This window comes from Delphinus delphis, chromosome 7 (genome assembly GCF_949987515.2).
Source record: "Delphinus delphis chromosome 7, mDelDel1.2, whole genome shotgun sequence".
Taxonomy (NCBI): domain Eukaryota; kingdom Metazoa; phylum Chordata; class Mammalia; order Artiodactyla; family Delphinidae; genus Delphinus; species Delphinus delphis.
This window is the reverse complement of record NC_082689.1, coordinates 73,797,980-73,818,655: the sequence shown is the minus strand read 5'-3', so window position 1 is coordinate 73,818,655 and position 20,676 is coordinate 73,797,980. Positions and strand designations below refer to the sequence as shown.

Sequence of the window (20,676 nt, the reverse complement as noted above, 5' to 3'; positions counted from 1 at the left end):
AAATAAACCCAAAGGGCACACATATTTCTGTTGCCTTTCTAAAAGGACTGCCATCGCTTCTTGGCCTTTAGGCTAAGATCAAGTGTAGTATCTGTTCTTATTTTAAAATGACTGCCAAATTTTTGTCTGTCCCATGCTTAGTGATGCATACACAACATTTTTAAGTTTTTTGTTTTTAAGGCAGAAACATCAATAAATGTCTTCTGGACCATTTTGAATGTGAAATTCTTCCCCTTAAAATAGCAACAATCAAAAACCTCCAATTGCACAAAAGTAAAGCATGTGGATTTACAATCTCGAATTGTAAAATTAGCATAGATACTGCAAACATGATCATGTATTAAAATCCAAAGATTTTGCTAAAAGCAGTGAACGTCAACTCAGTATTTGCCTGGCTATATACCACTTGTAAGTTCAATATATCTTTCTACCCGGAGTTGGTTCATGTGCCAACTCCGATGACAGAAAAAGGGAAGGAACTCATTATTACTGGCCTGCAAATTCAGTGACAGATTTTAAGTCTCTTAAGTATTTAAATACAATCTTTCAAAAGAAAGAAAGAAAAGGAAGCGGAAGCGAGGGAGGGAGGAAGGAAGGAGGGAAGGAAGGAAAGAAGGAGGGACGGAAGGAAACAAAACCTGAAAAACAATTCACTGGAGCTGAGTAGCAGCTGGCTTCCTGGCCATAACCTCCTGAGTGCCCACCTTTCCCTGTTGTCCTGACACTGAGGCTGAGTGTCTGTTACAAAATGATCCGTCTTTCCCTGGCCCACACCACTCATTTATGCATTCTCTCTAATCTCTGTAGTCATAGAGACAGAAAAGTTTGTTCATTCAATACAATTAAAATACAGGATATGTAGGAGAGACAAGGAAAGATAAGGTCAGAGGGTTAGATTAACAGCAAGGAATTCTGGTCTGGGAAAATGGCTGAGGTATACAGCAGTGATATTTGAAGTAGTAACAGAAGATGAGGACCCCAAGGAAAAGAGTACAGAGAGGAGAGAACCTAAGGAATGGCTCCGTTTAAGTGGCTGAAAGAGGAATCAGAAAAGGAATAATCAAGAAGGCAGGAGCAGAGTATTTCATAAAGGAAAGAGTGTGATCACAGATATCAAATGTTACAAAGAGGTTGAGGAAAATAAAGTTTAATTTTAAAAAAAACATAACACTGTTCTTTAGAAGGCTGTCAATGACACTTTTCCAAGATTAGCTGTTAACAGAAGGAAAAAGATACAGCAACAGATGCAAGAAGAAATCAGTCAAGATGCATATATACAGATGTATACATATGCATGTGTGTGTGTATATATATATATACACACATATCACATATATATACACATATATTTAAGGCATATAAAATTACGACAAATTTCTCTAAGCCTGGAAGTGGAGACTGCAAGTTATCCTGAAGAATGATTTTGTTAATAAGGGAAGAATCACTAGAATGGCTCTTTAATTAGCTAGTTGTAACACAAGTAGCAACCTACCATCCCAGGTGTAAAAATAAAACAGGACCCTTCATCAGCAAACAATGGCTGCCCTTGGTATGTGAAGTTGGACACCATTGGAGGAGAATCAAGAAGCCAGAAAAGAAATACTGGTTCTTCTCTCTAGACTCTAAAATTAGCTACTTAAGACCTCTGATAAACTGAGATTGTCTTTAATGAGGTCCACTAACAGGAAAAACTCACAAAGAGATTTCACCACAAGGGAAGGATCAGTCTCAACTGGTGGGTTTTGCTCCATATCTGAACCTTGCTAGGCATGCAAAGAGGGGTTGCTCCATTTTGAAAATTAGACCACAGCTCCTTCCAATTCAGCCATCCCATTACGAAAGGGGTCTTGAAGACAAAAAATGGAGCACGTGAATGAAAGCTAAAACAACTGCCATCTTGGGAGCTCACATTCTTTTGGCTGCATTAAATACCAGATGACCTAGACTGGCTTCTTTCCAATACCAAGCTCTTGAAGGCTCAGGAGAAGGAATGGTGTCAGTGCCTTGAACTCTACAGGGCAGGATTTCGGTAACAACATTTTGTGACAGCAGCAGAACAGTAACGGAACCTGGGCCCACTAGTGGCATTTCAAATTCTCCATTTCTCTTTTCAGGAAGTTTGGAAGCACCACCAATTAAGGACCCTCGATTCTCAGGGAATTTAGGAAAGAAGGCAGAACAGGAACCATGAATGAAAATCTCCTCCTGCAAAGCTGAGCAGATTGTGGGCTCATGAAATTAAATATTGAAGAGATGTGATCTTCTTTTTACTTCATGTTGGAAAAGCAGGTCCAACTGGTTAAATTCAGAATAAGGAAAAATAGAAAACATTTATAGGCCTAATGGAAGAAATCCGTGGGTAAGTAAAAAAGATGTGAGGGAAGGGAAAAACATGAATTCGCTTCAGTCAGTACCTTATCTCTGAAACAGGGGCAAAGGGAAAGAGAGACAGAAGTCAATGGGGGAAGGGAATTAAGGAAACTCCTTTCAGAAGACTTCCACTGCAGTGGAGTAAGGGTTAGTGTCACTCACTGAAAATGAGGGGTAATAGAGGCTGGAAAGGGTAAAGATTTCACACAGCCCTGATGGGAAATCAAACAGGAAATTCCTAGGAGGTAGCTTTTTTCTAAAGACACTTTTAATATTTTTTAGATTTCTCATAATTTTTTCTTATACTTCTCTCTTTATCACTCAGTCTAGCCCTTTAACATGACCAGAGCTGGCAGAGAAATTGTAAGCTTCTTGTGTTTCTCAAAGTGTGGTTCCTTGGCTATCTGTATGAGAATCTCTTGGGGAGCTCGTTTAAAAGGAAGATTCCTGGACCCCGCCCAGACCTATTTGACAGACTCTTTGGGATCTGGTGCCTGGGAATTTGCATCCTAACAAGTTTCTCAGGTGATTCTTACACAGCAAGCCAGCACTGGTCTGAAGATGCTGTTTCAGAACCACTATCTTAGCTCATGTCTAGTCCAGCAAGTCCTACGCATAACTGTTTACCCACATCCTGTTTTTAATCAGTGGCTCCGTCTACAGTTTTAAAACTAAATAAAAGTGTCACACACTGTGGTGAGGAAATGACAACCGTGCCTTCAAGTGCAGCTAGCTAGGATCAGACTCATACCCATGATCATCTTCTATGGTTTCGTTATTATTTTATATTTAAAAATAGTTTAAAAATCCACTTAGTTATTGATGGTCAAGAATGGTAGAATAACTATATTGAAGCAATGTTATAATAGTAAACTGCATTGTTCAGTCAATTAGATTTGAAGATATATCGACCTAGTTACTTAATTCTGAGCATTTGAGGACAAGACAATTACAGAATTTCACTCACCAAACAGTGCAAACACATTTCCTCTCTGGTTTAGCTGGTTCATTGGTATTTGGAGATTCAGGTAGGAAACGAGTGTGGCAAGAATGGAAGACGCTCTCTTCATTGGCCGTTGGGAAGGAAAGTGGGTACCATTCCACCTGCTCTGCTCTTCAGTCTGAGCACACATTTTCATCAATAATGAATTTGTGACCTGACCAGAAGGCTCTCAAGTCATAATCACCAAATTGGCACAGCTGTGAAGAAAAGGAAAGCTTACTTCAAATCCAAGTGATTTGCTTAGATTAAAAACTTTGTAATTTCCTTTGTCATATGTCTGCTTTAATGTTATAACCAGGTGAAGTTCTTTGCACTCCTCCCCCGGAAGGGTTTGTGAAAAATAATGATCACATTTCTAACTACAGTCTGAGTTAAGTGGCCCTTGTATAAGTTCTTAAATTACATTACATTTCTTTACCTTAGAATTTATCATGGGGAATTCCCTGGCGGTCCAGTGGTTAGGACTTCATAGTTCCACTGCAGGGGCCAAGGGTTCGATCCCTGGTTGGGGAGATAAGATCCCGCATGCCGCACGGTGCAGTCAACAAAAAAAAAAAAAGGGGGCTTCCCTGGTGGCACAGTGGTTGAGAGTCCGCCTGCCGATGCAGGGGACATGGGTTCGTGCCCCGGTCCGGGAAGATCCCACATGCCGTGGAGCGGCTGGGCCCGTGAGCCATGGCCGCTGAGCCTGCGCGTCCGGAGCCTGTGCTCCACAACGGGAGAGGCCACAACAGTGAGAGGCCCGCGTACAGCAAAAAATAAAAAAAAAAAAAGAATTTAGCATGCTATAATATCAATATGTGTCTTCTGACAGAACTCTACCTTTTGAGATAAGGGATTTTTAGTTGTTTTGACTTTCTAAGAGTTCCCATTAATTAGAATTAGCTCAAAAATGATTTGTTGACTTGGATGATTGTAGAAACAAGTAAAGATTGAATATATGTATTCTTTTACATACATATCTTCAAATCCTTGTCCCTTTAATAAATATTTTCCTTACCTAGTAACTGCAGAAATATAAGAAAGAAGGAAAAGTGTGCGCGCCACCAATGGTAAGTTAAATTCTCCCCTAGGAAAGTACAAATGTTCATGTATCATTTTTTTGCCTTTAATTTTACAGACTTAAGTCGTTTCCAAAGTTACTTAGGTCAGCTTCTTTTCCTTCCACTTTCTTAAGGAGGTTGTTGCATACATTATTAATACAGTTAGATTGTCTTGTCACATTCTGCATTCTCTTCTGGGATCCCCCAAACTCCTAAGTTGGTTTTTATTAATTTGCATACATTGAGTCATTCTTTGTGCTGAAAGTTCTGTGGAAATTGACAAACACATAGTGTCATGTATCCACAGTTACTGGTACAATATCACACAGAGTAGTTTGCCACTCTTGTCTTAGTCAGCTCAGGCTGCCATAACAAAATTCCACAGACCGGATAGCTTATGTGATAAAAATTTGTTTTCTCATTATTCTGGATGCTGGTTCCAGATCCAGTCCAAGATCAAGTTCTGGGAGGGTTCAGTTTTTGGTTAGAGCTGTCTCCTTGGGTTGCAGATGGTTTCTTTGTCCTCAGATAGCTTCCCTACCCCCCAAGGTTCTGCTGGGCAGTCAGCCTCCAGAACTATGAGAAAATAAATATCTGTTGTTTCAGCCACACAATCTGTGGTAGTTTATTTCAGTAGCTCACGTAGACTAAGAGAACATTATAAAACTCATGAGTACCAGCAAGCCCTCGCTGCCCTCAAGAGCAACAGCAGGGACTCAGCCTGAAAGTCCGAGGGTGGGAGTGCCAGCAGGTGCCCCCAGAACGGGGCCCTGGGCCAAGAGGAGCTCACCTGATGGTGCAGCCCTGAGGTCACATGGCAGCCATTGGCCAGGGCCGCTCTGTCCCCTCCCCCTCCCCATCCTACTTGAATTTAACCAGGAAAAAATGTGATAGCACATGGGTAGCCTAGGCAGTGGGTAAATACTTCAGAAGTCCTCTTGCAGCAAATGTCTGTACATGTTGTGGTCATTTTCTATCTTATATGTTCTCGAATGTTTGTATTTCAATAAACCTCTACCTCTTCACACACACACACACACACACACACACACACACACACACACAAACTCATGAGTGCTCCATCGATTCAACCCTCTCCACGTTCACACACCCCCACCACCACCCGCAAACCCCTGCGAACCACTGATCTCTTTACTATTGCTATAGTATTGTCTCTCCCAGAATGTCCTATAAGTAGAACCATACAGTATGTAGCCCTTTCAGACTAGCTTCTTTCATTTATCAACATGCATTGAAGGTTCATCAAGTCTCTTCTTGGCTTAAGAGCTCATTTTTATAATAGTTGAATAACATTCCGTTGTTTGTTTATCCATTAACCTATTAAAGGACATTTTAGTTCCTTCCAATTTTTTTGTGATTGAGAATAAAGTTGCTACAAATATTTGTGTGTGGTTTTTTGTGTAGACATAAGTTTTCAAATCAATCAGGTAAATACAGGCATACCTGGGAGATATTGAAGGTTCAGTTCCAGACTACCGCAGTAAAGTGAATATCTCAATAAATAGAGTTACATGATTTTTTGGTTTCCCAGTGCATATAAAAGTTATACTTACAATATACTGTAGTCTATTGTGTGCAATAACATCATCTAAAAAAAAAAAAACCCCACCAATTTACACACCTGAATTTAAAAATACTTTATTGCTAAATAATGCTAACCATCATCTGTGTCTTCAGTGAGCTGTAATGTTTTTGCTGGTGGAGCATCTCGCCTTGATGTTGATGGCTGATGACTGATCAGGGTGGTGACTGCTGAAGGTAGAGGTGGCTGTGGAAATTTTTAAAAATAAGACCAAAAAAAGTTTGCCACATCGATTGACTCTTCCTTTCACGAATGATTTCTCTATAGCATGCAATGCTGTTTGATAACATTTTACCCACAGTAGAACTTCTTTTAAAATTGGGGTCAATCCTCTCAAACCCTGTTGCTGCTTTAGCAAATAAGTTTATGAAATATTCTAAATCCTTTGTGATCATTTCAACAGTCTTCACAGCATCATGACCAGGAGTAGCTTCCATCTCAAGAAACTATTTTCTTTGCTCACCCAAAAGAAGCAGCTCCTCATCAATTAAAATTTTGTCACGAGATTGCAGCAGTTCAGTCACATCTTCAGGCTCCACTTCTACTTCTGGTTTTCTTGCTATTTCCACCACATCTGCAGTTATCTCCTCCACAGAAGTTTTGAGCCCCTCAAAGTCACCCACAGGGGTTGGAATTAACTTCTTCCAAACTCCTGTTAAACTCCTGTTTGGCCTTTTCCCATGAATCACAAATGTTGTTAATGGCATCTAGAATGATGGCTCTTTTCCTGAGTTTACTTTGCCCAGGTCCATTAGAGGAATCACTATTTATGGCAGCTACAGCCTTACAAAATGAATTTCTTCAATGATAAGACTTAGAAGTCAAAATTACTCCTTGATCCATGACGTTGTGTTAGCAGGCATGAAAATAGCATGAATTTCATTGTACATCTCCACCAGGGCTCTTAGGTGACGAGGCACATTGTCAATAAGTAGTAATATTTTGAAAGGAATGTTTTTTTCTGGGCAGTAGGTCTTAACAGTGAGTTTAAAATATTAAGTAAACCATGTTGTAAACAGATGTGCTGTCATGCAAGCTTTGTTCCACTGATAGAGAACAGGCAGAGTAGTTTAACATAATTCTGAAGGGCTCTCGGATTTTCAGAATGGTGAATGAGCTTTGACGTCAACTTAAAGTCAGTAGCTGCATTAACCCCTAACAAGAGAGTCAGCCTGTCCTTTGAAGATTTGAAGCCAGGCATTGACGTCTCACCTCTAGCTATGAAAGTCCTAGATGGCATCTTCTTCCAATAAAAGACTGTTGGTCTACATGGAAAATCTGTTGGTTAGTGTAATCACCTTCATTAATCATCTTAGCTAGATTTTCTGAATAACTCGCTGCAGCTTCTGCATCAGCACTTGCTACTTCACCTTGCACTTTGAGGTTACAGTGACAGCTTCTTTCCTTAAACCTCATGAACCAACCTCTGTTAGCTTCAAACTTTTCCTCTATAACGTTCTCACCTCAGTCAGCCTCTATAGAATTGAAGAGAGTTAGGGCTTTTCTCCGGATAAGGCTTTGCCTTAAGGGAATGCTGTGGCTGTTTGATCTTCTATCCAGACCCCTCAAACTTTCTCCATATCAGCAATAAGGCCATTTCACTTTCTTATCCGTGTGTTCCCTGCAGTAGCACTTTTCACTTCTTCAAGATTTTTTCGTTTGCATTCACAACTTGGCTAACTATTTGGCACAAGAGACCTAACTTTTGACCTATCTCAAATTTCAGCATGCCCTACTCACCAAGCTGTATCATTTCTAGCTTTTGATCTAAAGTGAAAGATGTGTGACTGTTCTTTTTGCTTGAACACTTAGAGGCCATTGTAGAGTTATTAACTGGCCTAATTTTAATATTGTGTCTCAGAGAGGGGGAGAGATGGGGGAACACTTGGTTGGCGGAGCAGTCGGAACACACATGACATTTATCAATTAAGTTTGCCGTCTTATATGGGCACAGCTTGTGGTGCCTCAAAACGACTACAATAGGAACATCAAAGATCACTGATCACAGATCACCATAACAAATATAATGATAATGAAAAAGTTTGAAATATTGCAAGAATTATCAAAATGTGACACAGAGACCCAAAATGAGCAAATGCAGTTGGAAAAATGGTGCTGATATTGCTTGCTTAATGTGGGGTTGCCTTCAATTTGTAAAAAAAAAAAAAAAAAAAAAAAAGATGCTTCAATTTGTTAAAAAAAAAGCAATATCTGTGAAGCATAATAAAATAAAGCACAATTAAACAAGGTCTGCCTGTACCTAGAGGTGCAATTGCTAGATCATATGGTAAGGCTATGTTTAGCTTTGTAAAAAACTGTCAAACTGTCTTCCAAAGGGCTGTACTAGTTTGCATTCCCATCACCAATGAAGGAGCATTCCTGTTACTCCACATCCTTGCCAGCAATTTGTATTGTTAGTTATCTGGATCTTAGTCATCCTAATAGCCATCTAGTAGTATCTTGTTACTACTTGGGATTTAATTTGTAAACCCCAAGTGACAAATGATATTGAACTCTTTTAATGCACTTATTTGCCACCTACATATTATCTTCGGAGATGTGTTCACATCTTTTGAACATGCTTTAATTGGGTTGTTTGTATTCTTATTTTTGAATTTTAAAAGTTCTTTTTATATTTTGGATGCAAGTTCTTTTTCAAATATGTGTTTTGCAAATATTTTCTCCCAGTCTATCGTTTTTCTTTTGATTCTCTTAACAGTATCTTTCCCAAAGCAGAAGTTTTTAATTTTAATAAAGTTCAATGTATCAACTTTTTCTTTCACAAATCATCCTTTTGGTGTATCTAAAAAATTTATCATGAAACCCAAGGACATCTAGATGTTTTCCTTTGTTATTGTCCAGAACTTTTATACTTTTATGTTCTACATCTAGGTCTATGATTCATTTTGAGTTAATTTCATGAAATGTGTAAAGTCTTGCATATGGATGTCCAATTGTTCAAGAACCATTTTTGAAAATACTGTCCTTTCTCCATTTAACTGCATTTACTTCTTTGTCAAAGATCAGTGACTATATTTGTGCAGGTCTATTTCTGGGCGCTCAAATCTGTTTCATTGATCTATATGTCTATTCTTTTGCCAAAACCATGCTGTCTTAATTATTGTAGATTTATAGGAAATCTAGAAATTGGGTATTGTGATTCCTCCAACTTTCTTCTCCTCCCCTTCCTTCTTATACTTCTTATTCTTCAGTATTACATTGGCTATTCTAGGTTTTCTACTTTTCCATGTAAATTTTAGAATTAGTTTCTCAATGATTGCAAAATATTGATTGGAATTTCAATGAATCTATAGATTAAGTTAGGAAGAATTAATATCTTAACACTACTGAGTCTTCCAATCCATGAATACAGAATATCTATTTAGATTTTCTTGGATTTCTTTCACCAGAGTTTTAGAGTTTTCCACATATAAATTCTGTACATATTTTGTCAGGTTTATACCTAAGTGGTTCATTTTTTTTTTTTTTTGGTACTATTGTAAACGGTATTGATTGTTGAATTTCAAATCCCAGTTGTTCATTTCTGGTATATAGGAAATCAGTTGACTTTTGTATAGTTATTTGTGTCCTGTGACCTTGCTATACTCACTTATTAGTTCTAGAATGTTTGTTGTTGATTTGAGGGGATTTTCCACATTGACAACCATACCATCTGAAAACGAAGTCAGTTTCATGTCTTCCTTCCTAATTTGTATGCTTTTTTATTTCCTTTCCTTGTCTTAGTGAACTAAGTAGGACTTTCAGTACAGTGGTAAATAGAAGTGGTGAGAGGACATCCTTAGTTTGTAACTAATCTTAGAGAAAAGGCATCTAGTTTCTCACATTATGATATTAGCTGTATCTTTTTTGTAGATATTCTTTATCAAGTTGTGAGACTTATCCTTTATTCCTAAGATATACATTTTTTATATTCTTTCAAACTGTTTTATTTTCTCAAGTTCTAATAATTCTGCTATTTGTGGAATCACCTGACATTTGCTCATGGCTGATCATTTCCTTTTGTGCTTTGTAGTTTTGATTATGAAAGTTTTGTTTTGTTTTTCTGTGGAATTCCTGTCGTCTGCTCACAAAGATGCACCCACATAGAAGTGATGAAGTCTAGCATGTCAATCATTGAATTCACTTAAATACATCCAGATTCCCTGAGCAGAATTTGGAAGCAAGTTACTGGTTCACTCTTTAATATTCTTTTAAAATCTTCTATCATTTCATGCACTTGGGGGACAAAGTTGGGTGGTCAATAATAGACCTGGATACAGTTTCCTACTCAGCTTATTGGCTAGTTATACAATCTTGGCCAGTTTCTTTAATTTCAAAAGTTGTTAATCTTAACATTTCTCTCTATAAAAATTAAAAATGGTGACATTCACAATTTCTTTTTGCTCAAAGAAGTTTAGAGAAGACTCAATATCTGAAGTTATCAATCTGTGAACTCCTTGAATAGTGTTGTGAATAGATTCTAAGGTAGCCCCTGATCCCCACCTCCTGATGTTCATGCCTTTGTGTAAGCCCTGCTTTGTGAGTGTGGGTGGTTCCTGTGAATTGTGTCTGACAAACAATATGCCACAATTGATAGGATGTCACTCCTGTGATTATGTTCTATTATATGGCAAAGGTGCCGAGATGTCAGTCTGGTTACGTTGCATTATTTCGGACTCTGTCTTGCTTGCACTATCTCTTTCTCTCTGTTGCTGGGTTTTAATAAGCAAGCTGCAATGAAACCTACGGCCACAAGGAATGCTTCTGACAACAACCTGAAGGATTGTGGTAGGAAATCCTTCCCCAATAAAGCCTGCAGATGAGAACTCAGTCCTGGGTGACACCGTGATTGCTGCTTTGTGAGACACTGAGGAGACCCAGGTAAGCTTTGCCCATACTCCTGACCCACACTTTGAGATAATAAATATGTTTTAAGCCTCTATGTTTGCAGTAATTTGTCAAACAACAACAGAAAGCTAATACAAGTGCAAAGCTTCAATTAAGTAGGTAATGCCTCTTAAGAACCGCAAAGAGGTAGGTGTTAAGAGGTCACCCAGATTTTTTTTAATCTTCTTTAAAAACAACCATTTCATTTAAAGTAAGTAAGTAAAGTGAGAGAGAGAGCAGAAAGTTCTGACACTGAAGAATAGCATTCTTTATTTCAAAAAGGTATCAAATTTTTATTTTATTGCCCGTAGTTCTGTAAGGAAATGGATATAAAGCACCAATAATTTTGTGATCTGAAGGATAGTATAGCTGTTAAGTATTATTTACTGTGCTTAGATTGTATACATCCATAGATATTTATACTTTATGATTAGTCACACAAACTGTGTCCAAGTTTGATATTCAGTTCAAACTGGGATTTTTAATACTGTTTGTATCATGCAACTAAGATATAAAAGAATTGAAAAGTATAAAGTAATAAATAAAAGTTCATTTCAAAAAATATGGGTCCAACCTGTTTGACATGGTGGTGTTCCTTTTAGTCACATGACAGAGTAATTCCCAATAGGCTTGATTCAAATTTGGCTTATCAATCAATGCCATACTAGAAAAATACATTTTCATAACAAATTATCAATTAATAAGTTCACTAACATTACATATTTGACAACTTTGGGGTTAAAAAAAACTCTTCATTCTTTTCCCAGTAAATTACAGCAAAGTGAGTCCTGTGGTCATTGTGCACCAGAAAATTAGAGAAATGAAATCTTCTAAAGCCCCACTGAGGTCAGATTCAGTCTGAAAAGCTGTGCTATGAGAAATTTACCCACATTTCCACTAAACAAGAGTTTTCATACAACTTGTGAACACACAAAACATGACATACCCTTACTTCCTGTACTTTGGTTAAAAAGTGCTTAACTTTTTTTCCTGAACATATCTAATTCTTGACTCTAATTCTGCTCATCACAGACTACAGCAAAACATGCCATGTGCTTCTTCCCTGTACCATTTTGGGTTTGATATTTACTGTAAGAAAGTATTAAACTATATTTAACACTTAAAACCACTGAAAAGCAAATGACATATTGTCTGCTTTTCCAGATGAACTGTGGTAGTTCTTGAAACATTGTTCACATTGTAGAAGACTTTAAAGTCATCTTTCCTCAAATAAATGTGATATTTCTTTCCCCTTGACTTGGCGAAATAGGATTAACAGATAATACTGCATTCATGTAAACAGATCTTTAACGTGATAATTCTAGCCTACGATGAGAAATAAGCAGTATCAATCAAATCACAATTGATTTGCAAGCCCTTGTTGAAAATAAATGTATTGCTAACCATGCAGTTATTAATGTGCTTATATCTGAAAACTTGCTTGTGGAAGCGAGAAGGAAGGAACTAGGAAAACAAAATATATGTTTGTTTTCCTATTTACCAAATAGGAATTTTTTTTTCCTATTTACAATATCCTTATTCATGCAATATCTACAACTGCGCATTTTAAATTTTCCTGGGATTGGGGCAGGAGGTAGTCCTGTGGTGATAACTACACAGACCCAGCAAAAGGGTAAGCAATATCTAGAGAGACTAAGCGGGTAGGCTAGAGCTGGGAAGAACTGGCTTCCAATATCAGCACTGCCACTGACCATGGGAACTTCTCCCAATACCTGCTTCCTTATCTGTATGCTTAACATCTCCCTACAGGGTTATTTCAAGGATGACATGGCAAGCATCTACAACCTATTATGCATTCAGTAAATGACAGACAAGATTGCTGTTGTTCCTGTGAAAGCTCTGCTTTTCACAAGAGTGATTCTCAAGCAGAGCCCACTGGATACTTCTGAATTCAGAGACTTAATAGGAAGCAGATCTCAGTTAGAAATCTTTTTCTATTTTATTATTTATTTCTTACCCTACAAGCTTCCTTACCTTCACCTCTTTTTTTTTTCCTCAAAATGACTCACTCTTTACTCAGTTTATTTAAGTGTTTAAGTGCATCAGTTGCGCTCAAAGTCAACTATCTCTCTCACACACACACACACACACACACACACACACACACACACACACACACACACACACGGAGTTTAAAATCAGTAAGGACTATTTATTGCATTGTCCAGATTATCTACCCTAGAATATAGGTAATGAGCACCTTTATCACCAGAACAGAGAAATCATGGACTTTAATGGGTATTGAATAAAAATATGATTGAAAGGCTAGAAGTAATATGATACTAACATAACTAATAGACAAAAGAGCGCTGAGGCAATAACTATTTGGAATATATAATATAAAGTGAGGAGTAACGTGGAAAAAAATCTACAGGAGGAAAATACTTTTCCTGACTAATTTTTCAAATTTTAGACATTTGTTCAAAAAAATCACAAGGCTGTAGGATCTTGAGAGAGCTAGACTTGTCATCAATGTTTAGGCAGAACAAAAGTTGAATTAGGTAAGAATGACATCCTCATCCATTTTGTTTAGGCTACCAATAAAAAAGGACTTACTATAGTCTTCCTTAGCACCCATCTTAGATAACATCTTTCCATGGATCTCATAAAGTTTAAACCCCCATATTAAATCGTATACTTCCTGATTTATTGTCACTGTGGATGTAAAAAAGGGCTGATGATCATCTTTGTTTATAATCTTTCATAGATTTGAACAGAAACATTCAAAATTGCCTATTAATAAGCCTCCCCAAAGGCTACCGAGCTTAAGCAAATATAAAGTTTTGTAACCTACCAATTAACCTACAGAAGGTATTCCAAATAATTATACTCTGTCACTTTCTTATTCACACTTGACTCCAAAAAGTTCTCAACATTTTACATGAATAATCTAGAAAATAAATTTTACTCTTGCCTTCACAGGCAGCATTAAAATGAGCAGGCACTTGTGTTAATTTGTTAATATTTTCTAATTTATTACTTAATTTTCCTACTGCCTGCTTGGAACTTGAGTTGTTCTGGTTAAAAAAATGATTGAAGGAGCAAACATAATGATACAAAAATTTAAATAAAGTTCACTCTTGCCATGAAATGGGATGTCAGTTTTGCAATCCATCTGCACTTTCCCGCTAAGCTGGGTGGAGTTGGTCTAAATGAACCTGAAGACATTTATGAAATAAGCTAATACAAAAGGGCACTACAACCCATTAAAAGCGACTCTCTTCCTCTTCCACAGCGCGATGAAGGCCAGGGATGAATTTTAAGAGCTGTTTCCGGACACTTCCCCTTCTGCTTTTCCTGGGCAGAGTCCCAAACATGCTTGAGAAGTTGCCTTCCCACAAGGGAGACATGGACCCACTACTAGCAGAACTAATGCTCTGGTTCCTCCTTGAAGAACACCTCTTCAGAAAATCATCCCCATCCTTGAGGACAAAACACTCATCATCTGTGCTTGTCTGCCGGCTGAAGGCTTCCCTGCTCGAGTCTTCAGACACACATGTCTGGTACCCATCCTCACTGTCTATCGTCATGGAGCTCAGGCAGCTCTTACAGCTGCTCTCACTGGATAAGCGACTCCGGTCCAGGAGAGCTGAACCCGGCAGGGGTCCAAACAAAGTTGATTCATCTATGTCCATATTTTCCAAACTTGGGCAGTTAGCTGCATCACCTAGAAAGCAGAAAACAAAGACTACTGGGAAATGGATCTGAGCATCACTCCTTACAAGTAAATACACCAAATTTCTCTTTGAAGGGCACAAGAAAGAATAAGGGTAAATAATACTTTTCACTAAATTTTCACTTGCATGAATAAGTAACTGTTCATGAGACCATTCAATAAACCTTACAGTATGATTTTTCAAACTATTTGTTCATGAACTAGTTTCCAGGTAAAAGGGTTCTATGGTGACAAAAATGGTAATGCTAGATTAAATAAATTGAAACAAGAGTCTTCATATGAGAACAGTTCAACTCATCTAACAGTATGCCAGTGTGAATTATGAATTTCCAAAAGAATCATTTCTTATATTGTAGTGACCATGCCACCTTTTATTAAAATTATCATAGAAATGGGCTCCAAAGAATATACTTGGGGAAATGCCTCTTATGGCTTTTCTCTATTTTAGTTCCTCTGATTTTTAGTTACTATCTTTTTTTAATAGTTGTAAAATTATTATAACATCACTTGAAGTGTATGGGAAACACAGTTATAAAACCTGCCCCTGTAGGCTGATTATTAGAGAATTCAAAGATGTTTAAAACAGAAAGGATATCTTCCAGCCTCGATATGCCCAGTTGATTCTTAGAACACTTTAATACTTAAATGCTTTGAAATGGTAGTGTACCCAGAAAACATCCCTAAAATAAGTAATAATTCATTTGAAGAAATGAATGTTATCTGTTTAGCTGAATTTCTTCATCAACCTTTTATAACCTACATCTGGGCTCTCCAAACTCAAATTTTAATCTCACACCAACAGCCTGTTCATATCCCACTTGTTTCTGTACTACTTGAGTTGGTTAGTATGCTGCTAAAAGAAAGGAGATTATTTGTAATACTAGCATGAGAAAAACATCATTAGAAGATGACTTTGCTTCAGGAAAAGTAGTAGAACCTTACACACTCAGAAATTGTTTTATTTTGTGCTGATAATCTCTAATTCTGCTCTCCTTTGTCCTTGGTTGACACTATAAAAAGAGACTGCTTATTTTTCCATTTGATCTGCAAGGTTGAGTAGGGCCAGCCCTGTGGTGACTAGTTATAATGCTTTCCTTTTTGTTAACAAAACCAATTTTATTTCATCTCCCAACAAGTTGATGAATTTCTTTTGATTGGCGAGCAGTTGGCTTGTAGAAACTCATGCCCTGGATATTTACTGTAGGTCTAGAAAAAGTAAGCTAAAGAACTCCTTCAATCTCTCAAAAAATATGTACAACAATGACCTATGAAAAGTCAAACTCCTTGATTCTGAACTAAGGATCGTGTCCATACAAGGCCACTTCCATAAAGCCATAGAACTGCCTACACTTACCAGACCAAACCCCATCTCCGCTCCAGGATGCTCCGGAAGTAGAGGCAAAGATATCCCAAACACCCTCAAGTCTACAGAAATCCAGGAAGTGGCCAGAAATGTGTGCCTCTGTCTGGTTAGCAAACTTCAGATCCCCCCCAACAAAGCCTGCTATAGGTTTTTAAGAATATTAATTTAGAAACACAGAAAAGAGAAGTAACTCATACATGTTTCAGTTTTTGAAAAAAACAGAACTTTGACACAAGCCCCTAAGCCATAAATTCGTGCCTAATTAAGAATTAAATGTACCCTTCTTCTGTAAACAGATTATCACTTTTAACAAACAGATATTCTAAGGTTATAGAGACGTTAGCTCTGTGTTATCTGAAGATACAACCTATATTTCACACCCACACAGTTAGTGGTTTCAGTGAATTATTTGTATCTACAAGTTCATTCCTCAGGTTATACCAGTCACATGGCAAATGCCACGTCAACAAGTTTTAAACTCAACCCTTCTTTTCAGAATGTACACAACAGCAAGAGCCATGCATTTACTGTTATAACGATCCTTCATATTTCTGTTTTGGATTTGAGGGCCATGAGGAAGGATTTCTCTGCATTACTGTAACTTACACAATTTGAGCAAATAATAGGAGCTCCACCCAAGAAGCATGTTACCATTCCCAGCTTCAAGAGTTTCTGAGAACTACCCAGCCCCTGAACCGCAGATGTTCTCAGGAATTTAATTCATCTGCTGAAGTAGTAGGAAAATCAGGCAATCATTCATATTACTCTTCTAAAATCCCCAGGTGCCTCTTGAGAGCGAGTGCACACATGCACCTGTGTCCATGTTTTCATGTGCATGTGTTCTGTGTATGGAGGAGGGGGTGTGATGATGACTTACCCCTCCTCCAAATACAGTGGTCACTCCAAAAGCCATGCCAAAGAAACACAGGCTACTATTCTCAATCCATGCTAGGCAATTTTTTTTCTTGTAATGATGATAATCTTAAAACAATTTAGAGGCAGAAATACTGAAAGAATGAAATGTAAGTGTGCTTTCTGAACAGGAAATCACATTTACCATGAAGCAGGCGCTGTTCCTGTAACTGCAGAGATCTGAACTCCACCCATTTTCTCTTCAAGGTTTGCTGAGAAAGAAGAAAAGTGCTAATTATTTGGAAACCCCAGTGAAGATAGCAATTTACTTCCAGGTGTTGAGATTTGTCATTATTTTTTTTTTCATTTCTTTCTATCACTAACAATCCCTCCCACTCATTTGAAAGATTCTTTTTCTGTATAAAAGCAGAATATTGGGAACACTAATTTCTCAAGAAATAATCTAGTATCACCAACAAGTTGAAACAATGATGTCATTTCAATAGAAACAACAGATAATAGAAACAATGATATTTGTATTTTTTTAATTTAAAAATATTAGAGAAACAGATTGCTTAGGTTTGTGTCCATTTACTAGCTGTTTTGGCAAGGCTTTTACACTCTAGGCTTCTTCCATCAGCAATATGAGAACAACAACAGAACCTAAACCTGGGAATTGTCATGAGGATTAAATGCATTAGTAAATGTAAAATGATTGGAACAGTGGGTACAGCTTAGTAAATGTTCAAAAACTACCATGATCATTTTGAATGGATACAGAAGACGTGGTATACGTATACAACGAAATATTACTCAGCCATAAAAAAAGAACGAAATAATGTCATTTGCGGCAACATGGATGGACCTAGAGATTATCATACTAAGTGAAGTACGTCAGACAGGAAAGATAAATACCATATGATGTCACTTATATGTGGAATCTGAAATATGATACAAATAAACTTATTTACAAAACAGAAACAGACTCACAGACATAGAAAACAAACTTATGGTTATCAAAGTGGGAACGGGAGGACGGATAAATTATGCGTATGGGATTAAGAGATACACACACTATACATAAGATAGTAAACAACAAGGGTTTATTGTACAGCATAGGGAACTACATTCAGTGTCTTGTAATAACAAGTAATGGAAAAAAATCTGAAAAAAAATAGATGTATAACTGAATCACTTGGCTGTACACCTGAAACTAATACAATATTACAAATCAACTATACTTCAATTTAAAAAAAAAAACACCATCATTCTATAAGCCTGGGGCACTAAAATAGTCTTTTCTGCTGGATATCTACTTATTTTCTATACCCAAAAGGGGAAGCTGACCAGTTCTAAAAGGCTTTCCTGGAGGGCTAAACTTAGAACACTGTAAGCACCCTGACTTCTTAACTGCTTCCTTCCTTGGCTACCCCGCACATGAGAGCAGTGGCCCAGGGAAAGATGAAATGGCTGCTGTAATGGTCACGACTGCACGTGAGGCCTGGCCTAGCCCACAGGCTGGAATCAAAAGTCAACCAAGCAGAAGGCATCTGACAAGGCAAAAAGGTTCCTTCTCCCTCCCCCTCTTTTCTCTTTACTCCACCCCTTCCTTTGCCATTTCAGGTCCCCACAGCAAGTCCAGCAGGTAAGAACAGCTCAGATTTGCCTGGGGACACTTATCCTGAAGGACAGCCAGCCTAGTTGGAAACAAGTGGTCCTTTGTACAAATCAATCTGGAAGGGGCAGGCGAAGGCTAAAAAGGAAGAGGGGGAAAAAAGCACATTTGGAAGGGGAAGACTGAAGGAAAAGAAAATATTACAAGAATGTCATTAAGTGTTTAAGGGGGAAAGTGGCTGGTTCCTCAGTTCAGGGATTGAACAATCACTGGGCAGGATTTTCCAAGCCTTGATAAGAGTAACATTTAGCAGCAATCATTATGATTGTCAATATAATATGCAATCAATGAGTCAAAGCCATAAAATACCTGGCTCAGTTAATTTCTTGTTCTTTCTGTACTATAATATAGTCTACCTGGCTATGAGACTGCTGGGCTACCTGAATTACAGCTCTTGTAAACCTGTGGTCATGTGAAGGTCAGAGTTAGGAAACCAGGAAGTACAGAACTAGCAGGGATCTGGCATATATACCAAGCCCTTTTTCCTTTCTTAAAGAGGTTTATCTCTTGCAAGAGAATAGAGTCTAGTTGGGGAGCATAAGGATAGACTGATGCTCAAAACTAATTATAGGGAGAAGAGGAAGTTGTATTTCTGCACTTACTATGCAGAAATACAAAGTTAGAGCTTGCCAAACAGTTTCTGTGAAAGTCAAGGTTTTTAAATGTCAAATCTGTTGATTTGTCCCAGTCATCTAAGTATGTCGTCACTTAAACCAAGAAAATACCAATGCAAAGAGCAGATGTGTCAAAGTGACTAAGAGTTTTTAGTCTATATTGAAGCTTCCTTATTTTCCTCGGAGTCAGCCTATTATTAATATCACAGTAGTGTATTTGGACAAATCTAACCTCTCACTGTTAGAAGAAAATTAAAATACATGTGAGATTTAACCCTACTGGATCACGTCACCTCGCTGTGCCTAGCTCAGCGCCTGGTACATAGCAGATGCTCAGTAAATATTGGCTAAATGAATAAATGAAAGGATGGCTTCCTGGAATAACACTCAGCTATCACAGACTGGATATTTTGGTTGAACATATCTCCAACGTTTTCATTCTACATGAGACATATAGCTAAACATTTTCACGGCACTTTACTACTTTTATAGTGCTTTCATGGATAATATGCTGTTTAATTTTTCTAACTGTCCTAAAAAGTTCCAGATTAGAAAATAAAGGTTTAATGTAGCAAAATATTTCCCAAGGGCTACAAACACAGTAAATATCAGAGCTGGATTAAAAAGTAGGTCCCTCAGCCCACTAGATGTACTGTTTTCATGTTAAACATTTGAATCACAGGCCATGAGAAAGGGAATCCCTGAAAACACAGCTCAGAAGGCACCATTGTTTCTAAAGAAGAGGTTATGGCCACAAAGAGTCTTTGAGGGACACAATGCACACGTAGGATGCACAAACTAAATGTCATTGTGTGAAGGGGAAGCCAACCTGACTCTGGTTAATAGGTCACACCCAGACATTTCTGGCTCAAGAGATGAGCTGGAAATCTCATAATTTCAGGATTAGAAAAGGAACAGAAATGAAAGAAAGTGAGCAGAAATGAACCCAAAAGTCTTCTGGACCTGGAGAAAAAGAAAGAGGTCACAAGGAAATTGGACCCTATGGCGATAGTTTAAATGCAATTATGTGAGGCAGAGACAAAGACAAGTTTCCTGCTTGAGAGAAGAACCTTGGCTGAAGCTCCACCATTGTGAAAAGGAGCTGAGCAAAGCTGTTGAGGGCGACTAAAGCTCATGGAGAGCATGTACCCAGAGAAGCAGGAGCACATAAACGTGGCCTCATGACCTGAACTGAGCAGCACACCGGCCCTCCAGGGAAGGCATCCAAGCTGCCAGACCTGGCTTTAGACCGGAAGCCTTGAAGTGCAGAGCAGAGGCCACTGCCCAACTCTCACACTGAGTGGAAGGAAGAGGCCCAGGGAAATGGGCAATCCAGACTCCGGAGCTCCACAGAAGTTTAATGAAAAGAAAGACAACAAAACTGATAATCAGTACATGGACTCTCTACAACAAAATAAAAATAGAAAAGTGTTCAAAGACTTTAAAATAAGAATATTTACAATCCTCTGAGAGAGAAATGTGATGTTCCTAAGAATGAGAAATTTGAAACAAAGGAAGAACAGATAGACACGAAAAAGAACTATTTGAAAATAAAAAATTAACTTTTAA

The 20,676-nt window shown here is 37.9% G+C and overlaps 1 protein-coding gene and 2 pseudogenes across 4 annotated transcripts in view; 1 reads left to right on the top strand and 2 right to left on the bottom strand.

The window, feature by feature from the left end:
* The first annotated feature begins 52 nt into the window (after positions 1–52).
* LOC132428799 (U2 spliceosomal RNA) lies at positions 53–259 on the top strand (annotated as a pseudogene).
* Positions 260–6,017: 5,758 nt separating this feature from the next.
* Positions 6,018–7,838, bottom strand: LOC132428161 (tigger transposable element-derived protein 1-like; annotated as a pseudogene).
* Positions 7,839–13,247: 5,409 nt separating this feature from the next.
* CYTIP (cytohesin 1 interacting protein) overlaps positions 13,248–20,676 on the bottom strand; it is a 71,466-nt gene continuing 64,037 nt past the window's right edge. For all 4 annotated transcript variants that reach the window (XM_060016772.1, XM_060016775.1, XM_060016774.1 and 1 more), the window contains 2 exons: positions 17,024–17,090; positions 13,248–14,594 (listed from right to left, as the gene is read on the bottom strand). In XM_060016772.1, the coding sequence (XP_059872755.1) occupies positions 14,134–14,594; positions 17,024–17,090 (528 nt within the window). In that variant the 3' untranslated portion in view covers positions 13,248–14,133. The remainder of the gene's footprint in view (positions 14,595–17,023; positions 17,091–20,676) is intronic.